This window comes from Amblyraja radiata, chromosome 2 (assembly GCF_010909765.2).
Source record: "Amblyraja radiata isolate CabotCenter1 chromosome 2, sAmbRad1.1.pri, whole genome shotgun sequence".
Taxonomy (NCBI): domain Eukaryota; kingdom Metazoa; phylum Chordata; class Chondrichthyes; order Rajiformes; family Rajidae; genus Amblyraja; species Amblyraja radiata.
This window is the reverse complement of record NC_045957.1, coordinates 106160736-106181498: the sequence shown is the minus strand read 5'-3', so window position 1 is coordinate 106181498 and position 20763 is coordinate 106160736. Positions and strand designations below refer to the sequence as shown.

The 20763-nt window shown below is 42.8% G+C and overlaps 1 protein-coding gene across 2 annotated transcripts in view; it reads right to left on the bottom strand.

The window, feature by feature from the left end:
* fam171a1 (family with sequence similarity 171 member A1) overlaps nt 1-20763 on the bottom strand; it is a 167614-nt gene that overhangs the window by 14733 nt on the left and 132118 nt on the right. For both annotated transcript variants that reach the window (XM_033012802.1, XM_033012812.1), the window contains one exon: nt 18669-18845. In XM_033012802.1, coding sequence (XP_032868693.1) covers nt 18669-18845 — 177 coding nt within the window. The remainder of the gene's footprint in view (nt 1-18668; nt 18846-20763) is intronic.

The following is a 20763-nucleotide window of genomic DNA, read 5'->3' as shown; positions in this document are numbered from 1 at the left end:
CGGATGTTCTAGCCACGGGCGTGGCGTGGACTTACCATCCGGAGCCTGGGATCCTTCACCGGGGATTCCCGGAGAAGAGTTCCGACTGCTGGCCTGCGGCCTACAACATCCTGAAGCCACGGACTCTGGTAGGAAAGTGCCGATTCGGGACCTCCAAGCCGCGGAGTGTGTTTGACCATCCCAACGTCGGAGTTTCAATCATCCCAACGAGAGGGCCTATATATCGGGCTGTCTGTAACGGCGACTACGGAGGGTTCATGGCTCCGACCACGATTGAACAAGGAGGAGGACTGACTGAGCTTTGTGCCTTCCACCACAGTGAAGAATGCTTTGGTGGATGTTTGTGTTAAATCTTATTGTGTATTGTGTGTTCTTTTTGATTGTATCGCTGCTGGCAAATTCATTTCACTGCACCTTCGGGTGCATGTGATGAATAAAATTGACTTTGACTTTTGACAGTCCTGCACTTAATCAGGTCAGTAATCTATCACTGAACAAGTAAGATGGCCCAACAATTCATACCTTGTATAAATTAGCCATTTTCTAGCAGTTTAACTAGATGCTGTTGAGGCTGCATTTGGAGTGCTGTGTTTTGGTCAGCCTGCTACAGGAAGGATTTGATAAGCCGGAAAGAGTACAGAGAAGAATTACGAGAATGTTGCCAGGAATTGAGGGCCTGAGTTATAGCGAGAGGTTGAGCAGATTAGGATTTTATTCCTTGCATGACAGGAGCCCGAGGGGTGATTTTATAGAGAGGTATAAAATCATGGTCTTTTACCTAGAGTAGGGGAATCAAGAATAAGAGGACTAAGGTTTAAGGTACGAATGAAAAGATTTAATAGCAACCCAGGGGCCAACCTTTTCCACACAGAGGGTGCTGGGTATATGGAAACAGCTGTCAGAGGAATTAGTTGAGGCAGATATTATAATGAAATTTAAAATACATTTGGACAGGTACATGGATAGGAGAGGTTTAGAGGGATATGGGCCTAATGTGGGCAGGTGGGACTAGCACAGATGGAGCACCTTGGTCAGCATGGTCACATTTGTCTGAAGGCACTGTTTCCATCCTGTATAACTCTATAACTGAGGAAACTAATACGGAAATATCTAACAAAAAGTATTCAAGGAGAAAATAATTTAGTAGAATGTCTAAGCAAGCCTTTTTGGCATTCTTATTTTAACCCATCGTGGTGTAATCGGAAGCGTCGCCTTCAATGGATGCTGCTGCACTTGGAATACTTATTCCTACCTCAAATAACGTCATCTATTAAAGTCTGTACATCAATGAATCTCTAAGATTCTGATCACAAATGGCTTCCTGCTTAACTGAAATGACTGATCCCAGGAGTTCGATAAATCACTGTGTCCAATTTAATTTGGATATAAATCAGGTAAATGTTTGCAAACGTTGGACTTGGGTTTAACGAGCCACAAGTTTATTCATGGAGCATGTTTAACCAGATGTAGGCGGGTGATTGGCTTTTGAAAGAGAACATCTATTCCAGATTAATACGACCACCTAACACATGAACGTGGTTCTTATGAACCAGTTTAACTTCAAAACCATCTCAAATGGCAAATTCAATAAGAAACTGGTCATTCAAGACTTTAAGATGATAAAAAAATCTGAACCTATAGGAAAAAAATAAAATGCTATAAAAAAATAGACAATAGACAATAGGTGCAGGAGTAGGCCATTCGGCCCTTCGAGCCAGCACTGCCATTCAATGTGATCATGGCTGATCATCCCCAATCAGTACCCCGTTCCTGCCTTCTCCCCATATCCCCTGACTCCGCTATTTTTAAGAGCCCTATCAAGCTCTCTCTTGAAAGCATCCAGAGAACCTGCCTCCACCGCCCTCTGAGGCAGAGAATTCCACAGACTCACCACTCTCTGTGAGAAAAAGTGTTTCCTCGTCTTCATTCTAAATGGCTTACTCCTTATTCTTAAACTGTGGCCCCTGATTCTGGATTCCCCCAACATCGGGAACATGTTTCCTGCCTCTAGCCCTTAACAATCTTATGTTTCAATGAGATTCCCTCTCATCCTTCTAAACAGAGTGTACAAGCCCAGCTGCTCCATTCTCTCAGCATATGCCAGTCCCGCCATCCAGGGAATTAACCTTGTAAACCTACGCTGCACTCCCTCAATAGCAAGAATGTCCTTCCTCAAATTAGGGGACCAAAACTGCACACAATACTCCAGGTGTGGTCTCACTAGGACTTTGTACAACTGCAGAAGGACCTCTTTGCTCCTATATTCGATTCCTCTTGTTATAAAGGCCAACATGCCATTCGCTTTCTTCACTGCCTGCTGTACCTGCATGGTTATCTTTCATAGACTGATGTACAAGGACCCCCAGATCCTGTTGTACTTCCCCTTTTCCCAACTTGACGCCATTTAGATAGTAATCTGCCTTCCTGTTTTTGCTACCAAAGTGGATAACCTCACATTTCATCTTCGAACTTCATCTGCCATGCATCTGCCCACTCCCCCAACCTGTCCAAGTCACCCTGCATTCTCATAGCATCCTCTTCACAGTTCACACTGCCACCCAGCTTTATGTCATCTGCAAATTTGCTAATGTTACTTTGACTCCTTTCATCCAAATCATTGATGTATATTGTAAATAGCTGCGGTCCCAGCACCGAGCCTTGCGGTACCCCACTAGTCACTGCCTGCCATTCTGAAAGGGACCCGTTAATCCCTACTCTTTGTTTCCTGTCTGCCAACCACTTCTCTATCCATGTCAGCACTCTTCTCCAAAAACCATGTGCCCTAATTTTGCCCACTAATCTCCTATGTGGGACCTTATCAAATGCTTTCTGAAAGTCCAGATACACTACATCCACTGGCTCTCCCTTGTCCATTTTCCTAGTTACATCTTCAAAAAATTCCAGAAGATTAGTCAAGCATGATTTCCCCTTCGTAAATCCATGCTGACTCGGACCGATCCTGTTACTGCTATCCAAATGTGCGGCTATCTCATCTTTTATAATTGACTCCAGCAACTTCCCCACCACCGATGTCAGGCTAACTGGTCTATAATTCCCTGTTTTCTCTCTCCCGCCTTTCTTAAAAAGTGGGATAACATTAGCTGCCCTCCAATCCACAGGAACTGATTCTGAGTCTATAGAACATTGGAAAATTATCACCAAGGCATCCACGATTTCCAGAGCCACTTCCTTAAGTACCCTGGGATGCAGACCATCAGCCTTCAGTCCCATCAGTTTATCCAACACCATTTCCTGCCTAATGTGGATTTCCTTCAGTTCCTCTGTCACCCCAGATCCTCTGGCCACTACTATATCAGGAAGATTGTTTGGGGCATCTTGGTCGACATGGACGTTGGGCCGAAGGGCCTGTTTCTGTGCTGTGTGACTCTAATAGCTGAGAGAGTTTGTAGCATGGTGGAACTTTTTCATACACTCTTGAAATGTATTTTATTAATAAGGAAAGGAGTTTGTACGTTCTTCCCGTGACAGCATGGGTTTTCTCTGTGATCTTCAGTTTCCTCCCACACTCCAAAGACATACAGGTATTTTGGTAAAATTGGCTTAGTATAAGTGTAAATTGTCCTTGGTAGGTGTAAGATAATGTTAATGTGCGGGGATTGCAGTCAGTGCGGACTCGGTAGGCCGAAGGGCCTGTTTCCTCGCAGTATTTCTAAACTAAACTATACTGATTGGATCTTGTGATACCAATAGTGCTTGTGGAGTTCTCTAGACACATACCGTGACATAAAATGACATCAATTCTCAAGTGATGCTATCTGCAAGAACACCCACAAAAGGCATTTAAATCTTTATACAGGGAGCAGGGCCGGAAATCCCGGGGGGACACGTCCCCCCTCTGTTTTGAGAGTTGGGGGACAGTCCCCACCAAGTTTTTGTCATCCGGTTTTTAAAACCCGATGAAATCTCCGCTTTCCTCGAGACAGTGGTGTTGGATTACTGATCGAGGGCGCCGATTGGACGAGAGAGATGTCGGGGGCGGGACATGATGATTCAGCGCGGTGATTGGAGGAGGGAGAGGCGCAAAACACTCTCGGCACAGACCTGCGTTTCATCCGCAGCCAGGATCGATCCCGGGTCTCCGGCGCTGTCCCGTCCCCACACGAGTGCCCTCCCCCCCCACGGGTGACCAGAGAGGTCGGGAGTCAGATGGGAGTGGTGCCCCAGGCCCACAGCCAGCGCGGAGAAGCAGCGCTGGTGTCCCGTCAGTCCAGGCAGGGTTGTAGGTTAACCCGGCGAGACAGGCAGAGTTGAGCTGCATTTAGCGCTGGATTGAGCCTCCGAAGCCTCGCGCATGCGCGCGCGCGGCTGCCAAAAAATTGTGTCCCCCCTGTCCCCCAGTCCCCTCCATATTTTGATAGCGATTTCCGTGCCTGACAGGGAAGTACAATGTATTACAAGAAGATACAAAACAGGAGCAGAAATAAATCAGTTGGTTAATTAAACCCCTCCAACATTCAATAAGGTAGAGTGTGATTCAACTGCAGCTTCACCACTACTTTCGCACTGCCTCCATACTTGTCAACTCCTCGTAGTTCAATCATCAGCCTATTTATCCTTGAATCATCATCTGGGACCCTGCCTCCACAGCTCTCTGGGATAGAGAATGCCAAAGAACCTCAGCCCTCTAAGAACAAAATTCTCACCAGTCTATTTGAAATGGACGACACCTTATTCTGAAACTCTGCCCTCTAGTTCTGGATATCTGTATCAGGGGAAACAACTGCTCAGCTTTCAGCTCATCAGTCCCGTTCAGAATCATATGTTTCAATAAGATCACCTCTCATTCATCTGAACAATATGTACAGGCCCACTCTAACCTTCCTTATTATTGTGATGCCTTCATCATCAGAAAACATCACAGAACACTCTGAGTGTTTTGTGCAATTCTTGTCAACTCATTATAGGAAAGATAAGAATTTGGAGAGGCACTGAAGAGGTTTACCATAATGCTAACTGGATTAGAGAGCTTAAGGAGATGTTGGACAAACTTGGATTGTTTTTTCTGGAGCATCAGAGATTGAGTGGTGACCCGATAAATGTATAAGAAGAGGCAGAGAGAGGGTAGACAGTTAGAATGTTTTTTTCCCAGGCTGGAAATGTCAAAGACTAGCTTTAAGGTCAGGGGTGTGGGGTTTAAAGAAGATGTGTGGTGCGTTTTACACAGAGAGTGATGGGTGTTGGAATGCGCTGTCTGAGGTGGTGGTGATGGAGCAGATACAATAGTGGCATTTATGAGGCTTTCAGATAGGCACATATGGCTATTCAAAGATGGTGCAATATCTTGGAGCTGGAGGCCTCGCTCGGGACTGACTTTGAGCCCCACCGCGGGGCGTGGACTTACCATCGGAGCCAATCCCTTGCTTGGGATCGCTCCAACGGCGGCCTGCGGACTTTACCATCAAGAGATCATACTCTCGGGAATGATGCAGAAGGTTCGACAAGCTCTGATACCGGGTTCAATCGCTCGGCGCAGGGTAGCTGAGATACCCTCTTGATGCAGGAGTGATCACCCCGACGCGGAGGGCCCGTCTCATCAAATCATAAGATCGTCTCGTCAACGGAGGGCTCGAGGCCCCCAACCCGCGGGTGCACAAACAAGGGAAAAGATTGAACTTTTTTTTCGTCTTCCATCACAGTGAGGAATGTGGAGGAGTCACTGTGGTGGATGTTTATGTTAAAATGTATTTTGTGTGTTCTGTTGCTTTTTATTTGTATGACTGACTTGGCAAATGAAATTCCTTGTATGTTGCTAAACATACTTGGCTAATAAAGTGTTATTGTATTGTATTGTATATGGTTCACGCGCAGGCAGAAGAGATAAACTTAGATTTTCTAGCAATGTTACAACATTTTGAGATTTAAAAAATCAAGTCTGCAATTTATCCCATCAGATAAAGCATAAAAAAAAGTTTAATTTGACACCTAATTCACTTTCATATCTTCAGTATTAAAAAAGTTATGGACATTTTCATACTCGGAAATTAGCATATTGCTTTTCCATTGGCTTAACACAAAAGCTGTGATCAAGGACAGTCAAAAGCCTATAACTTTCTTAAAAATTAAGAGAACTGAAAGAAATTTTCAATTATTATAGATTGAAGCATTCTGAAACAAATATGAAACAATCTTACTTGGATGAACTGAAATTAAAGCATATAATTAGTTAGTTACCTAATTCAGTGCTTACAAAATTCAATTACTAGATCTAAACATCTATCCATTTCTTAAGAAAAGGTTAACATTTTTAAATAGCCTAAGTGTCCAAATAACATTCACACAAGAATTTACAATATAACATGATTTTTAAATCTCATTGTCATGAATTTATAGGCCAAATGGAAGGATTTTAATGTTTAATTCCTGTAAATTAATGGCCATTTAAATCATCTTGTGAGTGGGTTTTTGTGGAACGCGATCGATTGGAACGTTGCAGTTGCAGTGAATTGAACCCCATATCGGCAGGAAAAACACTGCCGGTTCGTATGGGGCCAAAATCACATTTTCGCCAATGAAATTTGGATTAAAGTCATCCTAAGAAACAAGTTTATATGTAAACTAAACAACATACCTTATGTTTTGTCCCCTACATGAGATCCGTCCTGTTGTCGGCGTTAGAAGTCGCTTTTTTATTTTACTCCAGCGATTTAAAAAAAAAATTCAGAGAACGGACTTCGGAATGATTTTTCTGCATCACCTGGCAGCCCGAGAAAATATATCTCGGACAGGCAGGAGAAAACGACGTTTTAATCGGGCCCCCCCCCCCCCCCTCACAGGCGCCAAAGTCGCGCACACGGCCAGTTGCAGAACTGCAGCGCCACTGAATGTAGGTATTGTAACATACCTACATTTTCTTAAGGGCTTGTTCCACTTCAGCACCATTCCATGTTCTATGAGCCCATCTCTACACTAGTCCACCACAAACATGTCATTCCGAAAATTGGAGACCAAAATAATGCATACTATGCCAGGCAACAAATCACCAACATCTTATGAAGCTGCATCCAAACCTACCTGCAATCATGTTACCCATCCTTTGCAACAAAGGTTAACAGTCCATAAACCATCATAAATATTTATTCCACTGACACACCAGCCCTTTGTGTTTCATGCACTCGGACAACTAGATCTCTTTGTATGGGAAAATAAAGTGCTCAGCAACCTGCAGGCCCTGCCTCCAGGGAGTCTGAGGCACCAATTTAACAGGAAGGCTCCTTCTTCGATGTTTTCATGTCTAGCGATCATGCCTACACGTGTGCAGTTCCAACCAATCTCAACAAGCTGGATGCCTTCCAGAACAAAAAACTTAAGAAATATAAGCAGGAATAGGACACATGGTCATTGATGATGATAATGGCTAGTCTTTCACCTCAGCACCACTATCCCCATATCCCACAATTCTGTTAAGGCCCAGAAATCTGATGCTCTCTGTTTTGATGAACATAATGGCCCTTCAAGTCTGCTTCTGATTGGCACCAATGAACTGTGCTAATCATTCATCCGCTCCACCACCACCGCACAATGACTCAGTGCATGTTATCTACCAAAAGCACAGTAATTACAAGCCCAACCACTCTAACAACATCTCCCGAATCCACGTCTCTGCTGCTGAGGATGACAAGGGCACCAGGCACATGAGAACACAAGAAGCTGGAGTAAGTCAACGGGTCAGGCAGCATCGCTGGAGAAAAGGACTAGGTGAGATTTCGGGTCGAGACCCTTCTTCAGGCAGAGTCGGGGGAGAGGGAAACGAGAGATATGAAAAGGAGCCTCCTCGCCTCTTCCCCAACTATCAACTCACCTGGATTCCAGGTCCAGTTCCAGACCAACAGTCTGAAGAAGGGTCTGGACCCGAGACGTCACCTATCCATGTTCTCCAGACATGCTGCCTGTCCTGCTGAGTTACTCCAGCACTTTGTATCCTTTAACCAGCATTTGTCGTTATATGTTTCTACTATTTATGCAATGGTAATCCCTTACTCAGTTATAGCGTACAATCGGCAATAACTGACAACACCTCTTCCCCCCCCATGGTCTGTTAGAGTGAGGATTTACTGCACTACCGAATATATTGCTGGTCCTACCTTGCTGCTCGTCTAAATGCTGGAACTCCCAACCACAACAGTACTGGAGGACGTTGTTTCACCAGCAGCAGTTTGGAGCTGTCAATAATTCACAATAATGACTATACCAAATTCCAATTAATGGTCATCCCATTTTATAAGGAGGAATAACAACAAAAATGTACACTGCCAGCATAATCTCTTCACATAAACACACTACAGTGCATGGCAGTTCCCATTCTTCCGAGGGCTATATTTGCACCATGCATCTTCAATGAGAAACCACTGAGCTCAGGTGTATCTTCACCCTTTGTCCAAACCTGGACACTTTACAGCTGCAGTTACAACAAAGCAGGCTTCACCTGTGGTTTACAACTTAGTATGGTTGTGTCTATTTTTGCACTGGAAGAGTGAAGTTATGAATCCATCCATCTAAAGAAAGAATAGGCCACTGAGCCTGCTCTGCCATTCAGAAAGATCAGGCCTGATTAAACCATTGACATCAACTTCCCTCTCCGATGTTATGCCTATAACTCCACATTCCCCCGAGATCTAAAAATTGATCTCATTTTTCAAAACTCAGTATTGACAGCTCTCTGGGGTACGGAGATCCAAAGATTCAGCATCCTCTAAATGAAATTCTTCCCCATCTCTGTCCTATGGAACTAACCCTTGGATCAGATTGTGTTATCCTTTGCCAGCCGACAGCTCTTTACTGCATCTAGCTTGCAAGCTTCTCAAAGGAAACATTTTCCTTCCCTAAATGTGACTACAACTGTACGTGTCCAGTGGTGGCCTCGTTGATGCCCCATGCAGTTGTAGTAATGATGTTCAACCAAACGAAGATCAAGACGACAAATGTTTTCAAAAACTGATGTGCAATTAAACCTAGAAACAGGTAACTGCAGATGCCAGTATACAAAAAAAGACACAAAGTGCTGGAGTAACTCAGCGGGACAGGCAGCAAAGCAATCGTGACCAACTGAGTTTTTCTGGACATGCGGATAAAGGGTGGTGGGAGTAATGAACAAGCTGCCAGAGCAGGTAGTTGAGGCTGGGACTATCCCAACGTTTCAGAAGAGGTTTGACAGGTACATGGATAGGACAAGTTTGGAGGGATATGGACTAGGTGCAGGCAGTTGGGACTTGCGTAGCTGGGACATGTTGGCCGGTGTGGGCAAGCTGGGCTGAAGGGCGTTTCCACATGTATCACTCTATGACTCTATGCTGCACTTAAACCTGATCCATGTACATTTTCTTTCAATCATTAATGTCTGCAAAGAACCATAAGCCACATTGTCCACTGGACATAGATGAGCAAGAAAATTATTTCTCAAATTCACAACTTTACGTGATTTTAATGAGAAACCTATGACATAATTTGCTAGCTTTTATTTTTGTGAGTGTTCTTTGCAAATGACGCTGCTGAAAGCTGAGATTCACAGAACATTTGAAGTTATTTCGGAATGTTATTAACAAGCAAGAAAATGCCTGCATCAGCACTAATCTCATCAGCTACCATCTCTAGACACTGAGTTGGTCTCGTATACACAATTCCCACAGCAGGAAATATCAATCCTGCCATTTAATGTTCTATATGTAGAAGATCATATCCTAAATTAGAATTTGGAACCTCTAACCACTGCTTCAAGTAGCAATTTAGCTCACATTGTTCAATTACATCTATTTATTGTCAGTATATATGTTTTTCTTTGGCAAAAATGAATATCCCTAATTATTATAATGCATATAATGAGTTGACTCTCTAACCAGTTCCTCAAGTATGGCAATATGCATCTAATTCACCGAAACCCTCCTCAAAAACTACTGGCTTACAACTTTTCTATAAACTTACATTAAAATATTAGAAATGGTCCTTTGCCTTATTTAATTTTAGATCATTTACAATGTGGGCGGCATGGTGGTGCAGCATTAGAGTTGCTGCCTTACAGCACCAGAGACCTAGGTTCGATCCTGACCACGGGTGCTTGTCTGCACAGAGTTTGCACTTTCTCCCCATGACCTGCGTGGCTTTTCACCGGGATCTCGTTTCCTCCCACACTCCAAAGACGTACAGGTTTGTAGGTCAATTGGCTTGGTATAATTGTAAATTGTCCCTAGTGTGTAGGATAGTGTTAGCGTATGGTGTTGCTGGTCGGCATGGACTCGGTGTGCTGAAGGGCCTGTTTCCGCACTGTATCTCTAACTTAAACTAAATGCGGTTTTTAAAAATCTGTTCAATAAGTAGATTGTAAATTTAACAACAAAAGTGGCATGTAATAACACCTGCCATATGCAGGTAGCATTATGCACCACAATATAACATAGACTGTGGGTAACCTCTGTGCTATGCATAGAGTAATTAGACATTTCAAGCTGATTAATGTGCAGTCAATCACATCACCATCAATTACTAATTACCAACAGATTTTTAGTGACAAGCATGACAGGAGTAGGACAGAATGGTTTGACACGGTTGCTGGTGATGGAGGGGGGAAAAAGAACAGAAATTATAACAAAGAAGGGTCACAATCTGAAACATCACCTATCCGTGTTCTCCAGAGATCCGTGTCTGGCCCACTGTTGAGTTGTTTTTCTCTTATGGACAATAGTTCTAGCGGAGGAGAATATTTTGGGAGAGATTAGGTTTAGATTTATTATTGTCACATGTATTGAGCCTCAATGAAGAGCTTTGTTTTGCTTGGTATCCAGTCAGATCAAATAATACTATACATAAACACATTCAAGTCAAGCTCAAGTACAAAGGGGAAGATAGAGTGCAGAATTTTGCTGATAACTATATTCTGCATATCAGCATAGTAGTCTGTCAGTTCCAGAACCAAAGTCCATTGTCCACAATAGGGTAGAGGTGAACTTGATAGCAGAGGAGAAGAAGAGAGAACGTATAAACTCCGTACAGACAACACCCATAGTTAGCATTGAATCCAGGTCTCTGGCGTTGTAAGGCATCAACTCTACCGCTGCGCTACAGTACCGGCCCTAGATTGTTTAGAACTTTAAAGCTTAATATTCACTTTCTGGACTTTTAAAACTATAATTATCCATAAGGTATGATATCAGTTGAAAAAGAAAATCACTTACCCTGTTGAATCTACTTTCAAATGGCTCAAATACAAGGACTTGACCAGTGTTTGGATGGTTCAAGGAAGGTTCTGCTGGACACACCCATGGAATGTTACCTCTGGCACCATGTGGTCAAATAATCTTTATGGGCGGCACAGTGGCGCAGTGGTAGAGTTGCTGCCTCACAGCACCAGAGACCAGGGTTCGATCCTGACTACGGAGCTGTCTGGGCTTGCACGTTCTCCCCGTGACTGCGTGGATTTCCTCCGGGTGCTCCAATTTCTTCCCATATTCCAAAGACATATAGGATGGGGGGGGGGGGGGGGTTAATTGGCTTCTGTAAATTGCTCCCAATGTGTATGATAGGATAGCATAGCACTAGTGTACGTGTGATCGATTGTCTGCATGGACGGTGGGCCAAATGGCCTGTTTCCACGCAGTATTGCTAAATTCTAAACCTCCTGCTTCAGCTTTTTATTGAGGCAAAGTAGTCAATTTCCCCACTGTTTTGCAAAATGTTCTGCTGCAACCTTCACAATTTCCCTTTTTGCAGAGTTAAGCCCTATAGTTCTGAAACCTTCAAGGACAAAAACGATTTGTGCTTTTTAACTGATAAATATTAATTTTCCTGCAGCATCTGATCCAGTTCCTGTTCACTAAGGCATGGTTCCACATTGTTTTAAGAAGGCCAAGAGTATTGTAAAAGCATAACATCTTTCTTTTAGGATACAAAAAAGGTGTATCTTGCTAAACAATCTTTTTATGCTTAAGACGATAAGATATAGGAGCAGAATTATGCCATTCCATTTGATTTATTGTCACGTGTATCGAGGTACAGTGAAAAACTTTTGTCGCTTGCTAACCAGCCAGCGGAAAGACAATACATGATTAGAACCGAGCCATTCACAGTGTACAGATACATGATAAGGGAATAATGTTTTGTGCAAGATAAAGCCAGCATTCTTCCCATCGAGTCTGCTCCACCATTCGATCATGGCAGATCTATTTTTCCCCCTCCACCCTCTTAACATCCAGGGCCTAACATCAAAGCCAGGTACTTCGATTTGGCAACTTGGATTTGATCTCAAAAGAAACAATGCTAGAGCATGGTGATCTGATTACATGGGAAGGTGCCATGTTACTTTTGGAACAAGGTAGAACCCTATGATGAACTCTGCCAATACATCCCATGAACACATCGAATAGTACAGAACAGGAACAGGCACTGCAACCCAAGGTAACCATTATGCCATTTAATTTGCATATCTGCCTTCACGCAGTCTAATTTCCTTAATTAACTATGCCTATGGACTCTACTTCACCTGTAAATAAAATTATGGGTGTGATTCCTATTAAAAATCAGATTATGTAATTCAAGGAAAACTTTCTTAAAGTTTGAGATGGCAGAGAATGCTACTGGAAAAAGATTCAAATGATCAGCCATATTGTCTATTTGAAAGAGCATAAGTCATAGGAGCAGAATTAAACCATTTGAGCCATCAAGTCTACTCTGCCATTCAATCATGGCTGATCATCGTTCCCTCTCAACCGCATTCTCCTACCTATACAAAGTGTTTGTAGATATAGAGTCATACAGCAAGGAAACAGGCCCTTTGGCCCAACATCTTCATTCCGATCAAGATGCTCCATCTACATTAGTCCCACCTGCCTGCCTACATTATTTATGTACCAGTCAGAATGTCTTTTAAATGGTGTTATAGTACTTGCCTCAACTACCTCCTCTTGCAACTCATTCCACATATCCACCACCCTCCGTGTGAAAAAGATGCTTCTTAGGTTCCTATAAAATCTTTTCCCTCTCACCTTTAACCTATGTCTTCTGGTCCTTGATTACCCTACTCTGTGCAAAAGACAGTGCATCTATCTATCTATCTATTCCCCTCATAATCTTATACATCATTATAAGATCACCACTCTGCCTCCTACGCTCCAAGAAATAAAGTCTTATTAATAGAGTCAAACGTTCCCTATTGCTCAGCTCAAATCCTGGCAACATCTTCATAAATCTCTGCATTCTTTCCAGCTTAACAACATCCTTCCTCTCACTTGGTAAAAGGACAGAATGGATTTCAAACTCTGAAGATTTTCCCTTTGGGCTGCCTTTTGCCTTCAAGTGGTTCAGTACACGAGAGCACTGTCCATCAATATACTTTTGATCAGATCAATTCCTCTGTGCAGATGCTACTGACATCGTTTATACACCCACTGACTCGTGAATTTAGGCCATGATTAGTGGTCTCATTTATGATGTGAGCTTAACTGGTTCAGTCTGAAGCAGATCTGGTGAAATGCATTCTCTATTCCACCAGGAATATTTCAATATTATAATTAAGAGCCATTCTACAAAATGTGTGACTAATTATTCATTTTCCTTGTTACATTTTCATTAACAGTATCCGTTGCACAGCTACTTGGAATAATCCTTGCATGTTTAGCAAAGATTATTGTTTAAATCTGGCCAAGGTCCAGGACAACGTTTTCAACATATGTGTTTTGGCAGAGATATGAACATCCCTCTTTTGGCCTCCCTCATCTGAAATATTACTACTCTGGCAAGGCTCCCAAGATGTGTGAAGGATGCAGCATGTCATAAAGTAAAACTACTTACCTTTTAAAATCTCTGGCATCCTTGCAGGACAATACACATTATAAGCTGCCTCATACAACCATCCACTCCAGTTACAGTATGTTTGATTTCTTTTGTGCTTTTGTGCTTTTGTGCTTGGTGTTAGAGGGAAATTAGTTCAAAAAAATAACTTGGCTTCATACTTTTATGGCATATCCCGGACAGCTTTTCTCTGGAATTAATATTGACACCATTCCTTTAGTTGAAAAATATGAAATATTGAAGAACATAAGCATGGACAACCTAAAACCTCCATTGATAGTCCCTGGAGTCTTAAATCTTAAGCCAGTAAACAACTAAATAGGTGGACTAACACGAATTAGAGATTATTGCAACTTTAAATGAGGTTAAAATCCAGTTTGAAAGGCACAGCTTAAGAATGATGGTAAAAATTATACTTCCAATTTCTGCCTACAACGTCATGAACGAGATTGAGATATTTTGACTCCTTTACAGCCAAAATATTCTGCGATTTTGAATGCAATGTAGTACCTCATTACGAGGGGAACGAATAAACTGAGCCATATAAATAATTTACATTAATTCCATGTTCCATTACTAATAATACAATCCTGTGTAGCTGCTTGCAGTGTTGCTGCTGCTGCTGCTGCTGGCGCCGACGATGGCGGCCACATTGTACTGCTCCTTAGGTACACAAAAATGCTGGAGAAACTCAGCGGGTGCAGCAGCATCTATGGAGCGAAGGAAATAGGCGACGTTTCGGGCCGAAACGTTGCCTATTTCCTTCGCTCCATAGATGCTGCTGCACCCGCTGAGTTTCTCCAGCATTTTTGTGTACCTTCGATCTTCCAGCATCTGCAGTTCCTTCTTGAACACTTGTACTGCTCCTTACTGTTTTTTATGTGTTTGTTCGTTTGTGTCGTCTGTGAAAACCCTACAAAGCAATGGTGTTTTATCATTAATGTTTTATTATTATTAATGTTTAGTGTTTTCTGAGTCATTCATAACTGTCACTATATGTCATGTTGTTACTTGTGGCAGAGCACCAAGGCAAATTCCTTGTATGTGAATACTTGGCCAATAAAATTACTTACTTACTTTTCTTAACAGCAGTTACAAAATATCGGTGGAATCATGGCTTTTAATAACATTCTGAGTTACTGTGAATTAAACGTAAGAAAAATATGTATGCTATCGAAAGTATCCTGAGTAATTGCTCATGGCCTGGGATGACAATTCTAACACACAGGAACCCAAAAGACTGCAGACAGTGATGGACTCAGCTCGGACAATCTTGGGCACAGCCCGCCCCACCATTGAAAGCGTCTACATGAAGCACTTCCTCAAGAAGGTTCCAATGATCATCAAGGAAAGAAAGGCACGCACAAAGTGCTGGAGTAACTCAGCAGGTCTGGAGAACATGGCTAGGTGACGCTGAGGGTCGGTGCCCTTCTTTTTAATTAGCTGTTTAAAAAAACAAATCATATTTAACCATTTTATCTGGGTATCATTAAGGATCCCCACCATCAGAGACATGTTGTCTTATCTCACCTACAATCGGGCAGGAGCTACAGAAACCTGAAGTAACACACCACCAGGTTCAGAAATAACTACTTTCCTACAGCTATCAAGGTTCAAAGTTCAAATGTATTTGTCACATGCATCATAAGGTGCAGTGAAATGTAATTTACCATGCAGCGTTACAATTAAAAAAGGACACAATACAACGTAATTCAACACAGACATCCACCACAGCATTCTTCACTGTGGTGGAAGGCAATAAAGTTCAGACAGTCCACCTCCTCCTCCCTTGTTCACCCGTGAACAAGGCCCTGACCCTCCGCAGTCGCTGCTACGGACGGCCTCATGTCAAAGCCCTCTGGTCGGGATGGTCAGAAAGCCGATGTCCTGACAGGTCGAGCACACCCGGAGCGCCCAAATTGGCCACCTCCTTACCGGAGACCGCGGCTTCCAGATGTTGTAGGCCGCAGGCTGGCGGTCGGAGCTCTTCTCCGGCAACCCCCGGCGAGGGATCGCCTGCTCCACAATGGTAAGTAAAGTCCGCTCCACGCCTGCCGCCAGAAGCTCCACAGACCACGGCTTCCAGATGTCGGAGCGCTTACAGTCCCCGCTGCACCGCCGCTGAAGCTCTGGGCCCGAGATGTTAAAGTCTCTGCTATGCCGCAGCTGAAGCTCTGGGCCAGACTCCGGGAAAGGCTGCACAAAACTAGCTGTGAGGCCGCGAGGAGGTGGACGAAGAAGCGAGAAGGAAGAAAGTCGCCTGTCCGTCGAGGTATGTGCCTGAATACGGTTTCCTCCGATTCCCCCCCACCACCCCCCACACAAGACATACAGAGAAACATTAAAACATACTTTTGGACAAACTAAAAAAACCCCAAAAAAGTCAAAACACGAACCCGCTGCAGGCGAGGCAGGTTCCTGAACCGACCCGCACATCCTTAATCCCACCTTGACAACTGAACACTATAGCCCATCCGTTGTATTTCCACGGACATTTCTTTAAATCTCTGATGGCGTTTGGCACTGATGTCTTGTTTTTTTGGCACAGCCTTCGTTCTTTTAGAAATGTTGTGTAATTTAGGTATAATTTGTTCTAGTGCATTTGTCTGAGTATGTGCCTGTGACGCTGCTGAATGGGAAATTTTCATCGTACCCCTATCTCAATAGTAAACTCGACTTAACGTGGAAACCTAAGTGCAGATTTTAGTCTTAATTCTTTATCTTTTCAACTTTCAGCTTGAGATGACATTGAACATATTGTCCCTGAAAATGACCTTTCACTTTATGTCTCCTGTCCTTCAACGTGTACTACAATGGCAATGGAAGATCACCTACTTAATCTCATTCTGTTTGACAATTTTTAAAAGGACGGTTAGGAACTCAAGTCCACTGTGGTGCTGTTATTGTTATGCTATGTTAGCACATTTCTTTTTCCCTCTCTTACATGTATTTCCTCTTTCAGTCTTGGATATGGCAATAATACGTGTAGCCACCGTTCTGCATGGTGCTGCATTAAGTTTGTCTAATCAGTCATACATATCAAAGGTTTACTGACCCAGTTTACAACCACAGGAGTCAGTTACAGAACAGGCAGGAAGAGAGAAAGACAAAGGAGAAAGAAATCTACTTAAAGAGAAAGTGACAGGCTGTTGGGTTAGGGTGGTGAAAGGAAATGGCAGAGTTGACAGGGAATGCCACTGTAAAACAGAAGCACAAGTATTTAGCAGAGCAAATGTATGATTAAAAAAAACATTCAGAGGAACAAGAGAAAAACATATTTAACCATTTCATCAGGGTGTCAAAGAAAATTCGGAACTAAACGTAGGAAGCATGCAGAGTTTTGCCAGTGGGCATTGGATTACTTTTAGGTCAACAACATACTTTGCACATTTTGGTTTATGTCCACACATATAAACACACAAACTGTTTTATAAAATCACTGGCAGCTTAACTGGGTCTGGCACCCTTTTATTCTTGAAACATGAAACCTGGTGTTCCAGAAAGAGAAGTAGAATTTACCAGAAATTGGACACAGGGATTATCAAAAGGAAATCCGCAGGCCAAAATTAGACTAGATTTTGACTTGATTGGTCCTCAGATTTTCAAAACAAAACTAATTTCTGGAAATACCATGTAGCACCAGCACAGTCAAAACGATACTGTTGAACAGGGAAACAGACCCTTCAGCCCATCAAGTCCACACTGACCAACAACCACCCATTTATATTAATCCTACATTAATCCCATTTTTTAATCTCCCCTTATTGTCAGCAACTCCTTTCAGACTCTACCACACACAGTCACACAATATATAGTGAGCAACTAACCCACCAGCTTGCCTGTTTTTTGGATGTAGGAGGAAACCAGAGCACGTACAAGAGAACTTGCAAACTCCACACCTACTGCACCAGAGATCAATATTGAAGCTGTCTCTCCAGCGCTGTGAGCCTGTGGATCTACTACCAGGGCCATTGTGCAGTATACTTGCCAAGTACATTTACTAAATTTATTTGTTAATTTTCATATGGGCCCTTCCTTTCATTATGATGCGCACTAATAACTTTCTCGGAAGTTAGATTGACTCAGACATTGCTTATCTCTTTGTAACTATCACCATTTTCATAGAAATATGCCGTTAGGGCTGATTGAAAGTGATTGAAATTTGATGAATGGGATGCTTTGCTACAAATTGTATTTGATTGTCAATTAGCCACCGACTGAAGAAGAGTCCCAACCCAGAAAGTCACCTATCAATTTCCTGCACAGATGTTGCCTGACCTGCTGAGTTACTCCAGCATTTTGCATCTATCTTTGGTATAAACCAACATCTGCAGTTCATTTTTATTATTAGCCACTGACAAAGCCTGACTATGTACAGCGAACAATAAACTGCTGGAATAATCCATCTGGTCAAGTACTATCTGTGGAAGCAAAGGGACTTTTCGGGTGGAGACCCTGCATCAAGACTGGGCCACTTTTATTCTAGATTCCAACATCTCCAGTCTCTTGTTCATCTAACCATGTATCTTGAGTTGTCTTAAGTAGGAGGCAGGCATTCACAATTACCATAAAATTCCCTTGATTACAATGGCCTAAGCATGCAAGGATACAAGTATACCAATAGTGCAAAAGTAATAATTTAAAGCCTTTGGAGACAAGATAAAAATAGACCTTGTCTTCCCAAAGAGGGGCATGAAAGTTTGAAAGGCAACAGAAAAATAAAATGGTTTGATTTTTTTACTTACCAGTACGAATTTAATATGAAAAACATTATTTATCTTCTAAATCATCTCGGCAATGCACGTGCTGAAAAAGTGAACTAGTACTTTTCTTCAGTGTCCAACATTTTGATAGGAATTTTTTAGATTGCTTACCAATTTTCTTATCAAACTTCCATGCTGGAAGAGCATCGTCATGCTTCAAACGGCTATTGGCTGGCAGAGGAATAGTCACACAAATAGGCCCGTTCACTTGGATTTCAGTCCCATCACTATTCAACAGATGAACACTCACGGCTGTGACAGGGGTCAGCTCAAACCTGCTGCTGTTTCCTGTTAAAGCAAAAATCATTTTGTAGTAATGGACAGATTGAGTGAGTCATTATCATTTGGGAAGAAATAAATCAGTAAGGCTACCAGACATTTGATGCTTTTGCATAGGCAAAGAAAACTACTTGTTGGATTAGGAAGATAAGATGTTCATAATTTGAGCACTGAAAACAATACAAACCGGCAGCTAGAACATTGAACAGCACAGCACAGAAATGGGGCCTTAGGCCACAATGTTTGTGTCAAGTTAAACTGATCTCATCTGCCTGCACATGATCCATATCCCTCTATTCTCTGCACTTCCATGTACCTATCTAAAAGCCTCCTAAACACCACTGTCACATCTGCCTCCACCACACTGCTGGCAATTACCCTGCACATTTCCATGAAATGTTCCCCCTCTCACCCTATAGCCGTGCCCTCTAGTGTTGAATACCCTACTGTCTACCCTATTTATGCCTCTCATAATTTTATTTACTTCTATCAAGTCTCCCCTCAACATCCGATGTTCCAGAGAAAACAATCCAGAACCAGGGGCCACAGTTTAAGAATAAGGGGTAGGCCCTTATTCACAACTCTCTATTTCAAACAGAGAGTAGCGAGTCTGTGGAATTCTCTGCCTCAGAGGGCGGTGGAGGCTAGTTCTCTGGATACTTTCAAGAGAGCTAGGTAGGGGCCTTAAAGATAGCGGAGTCTGTGGATATGGGAAGAAGGCAGGAACGGGGTACTGATTGCGGATGATCAGCCATGATCACATTGAATGGCGGTGCTGGCTCGAAGGGTGGAATGGGCGAATGGCCCACTCCTGCACCTATTGTCTATTGCCATTTAGAACAGAGATGAGGGAATACATTTTCACCCAGAGAGTTGTGAATCTGTGGAATTCTCTGCCTCAGAAGGCAGTGGAGGCCAATTCTCTGGATGCTTTCAGGAGAGAGTTAGATAGACCTCATAAGGAAAGTGAAGTCGGGGGATATGGCGAGAAGGCCGGAATGGGGTATTGATTGTGGATGATCAGCCATGATCATATTGAATGGCGGTACTGGCTCGAAGGGCCGAATGGCCTACTCCTGCACCTATTGTCTAATGTCTATCCAACCTCTCCTTGTAGCAGGAACCCGCTGATCCAGGCAGTTACACATCTCCTCTTCTTTATTCCTAATATGGATACTGCCAGGTAAAGATCCAGTTCACAGATTTCACAGCACAAAGACTGTTCAATTTCGCAAGTAGATCCCTGCAGGCAGACTCATTTGTAATAATTGATTCAGTTTGCATTCTCCACTGATTTGTGACTAACTCTCAAAAAGTTAAAAAATATCTGTGTATCTCTGCAGTTGTGGAGCTCCTCCCCACCCAAAAAGAGTCAAAATCAAATTTGCCAATTCATGCAATGAAATCTATATTAAAATAAATGACTTGTATTTCTACACAAACTAGATCCATATCACAGCACACTCCCTGTTAACGATGAACAGTAATTAGTACAGATGATGAAATGAACAGCTAAATGCAACCTACAGATCTTTCTTTCTGCAACATAATTCTTGAAAATTGTACCGCACAACCAAAAGATAATAGGTAAAATCTGGGGAGAATTCAATATCATCCATTAATTCAATATTACAAATGTGCAACTATGTTATTCAGAATATCATTGTCTAAAGTTAAAAATGATACAAGATCAATGGTTTGATTATACACAGATCCACCACTGATTTTCCAGCAACTGATGTTCCTTTAATCCAGACAAAATCATGAGAGCGCACATGATATCCCTCCCTCCCAGAAATCCCCCCCAAAACGTGGCTTGGTGAAGAGGCCGATCTCTCGGCTTCATCGAGACTCTTGCAGCCGATCGGTGGGTCGGATTTGCCCACTGCAGCTGGGGCTCTGGAACTCCATCCTGGCCGGAGCCAGC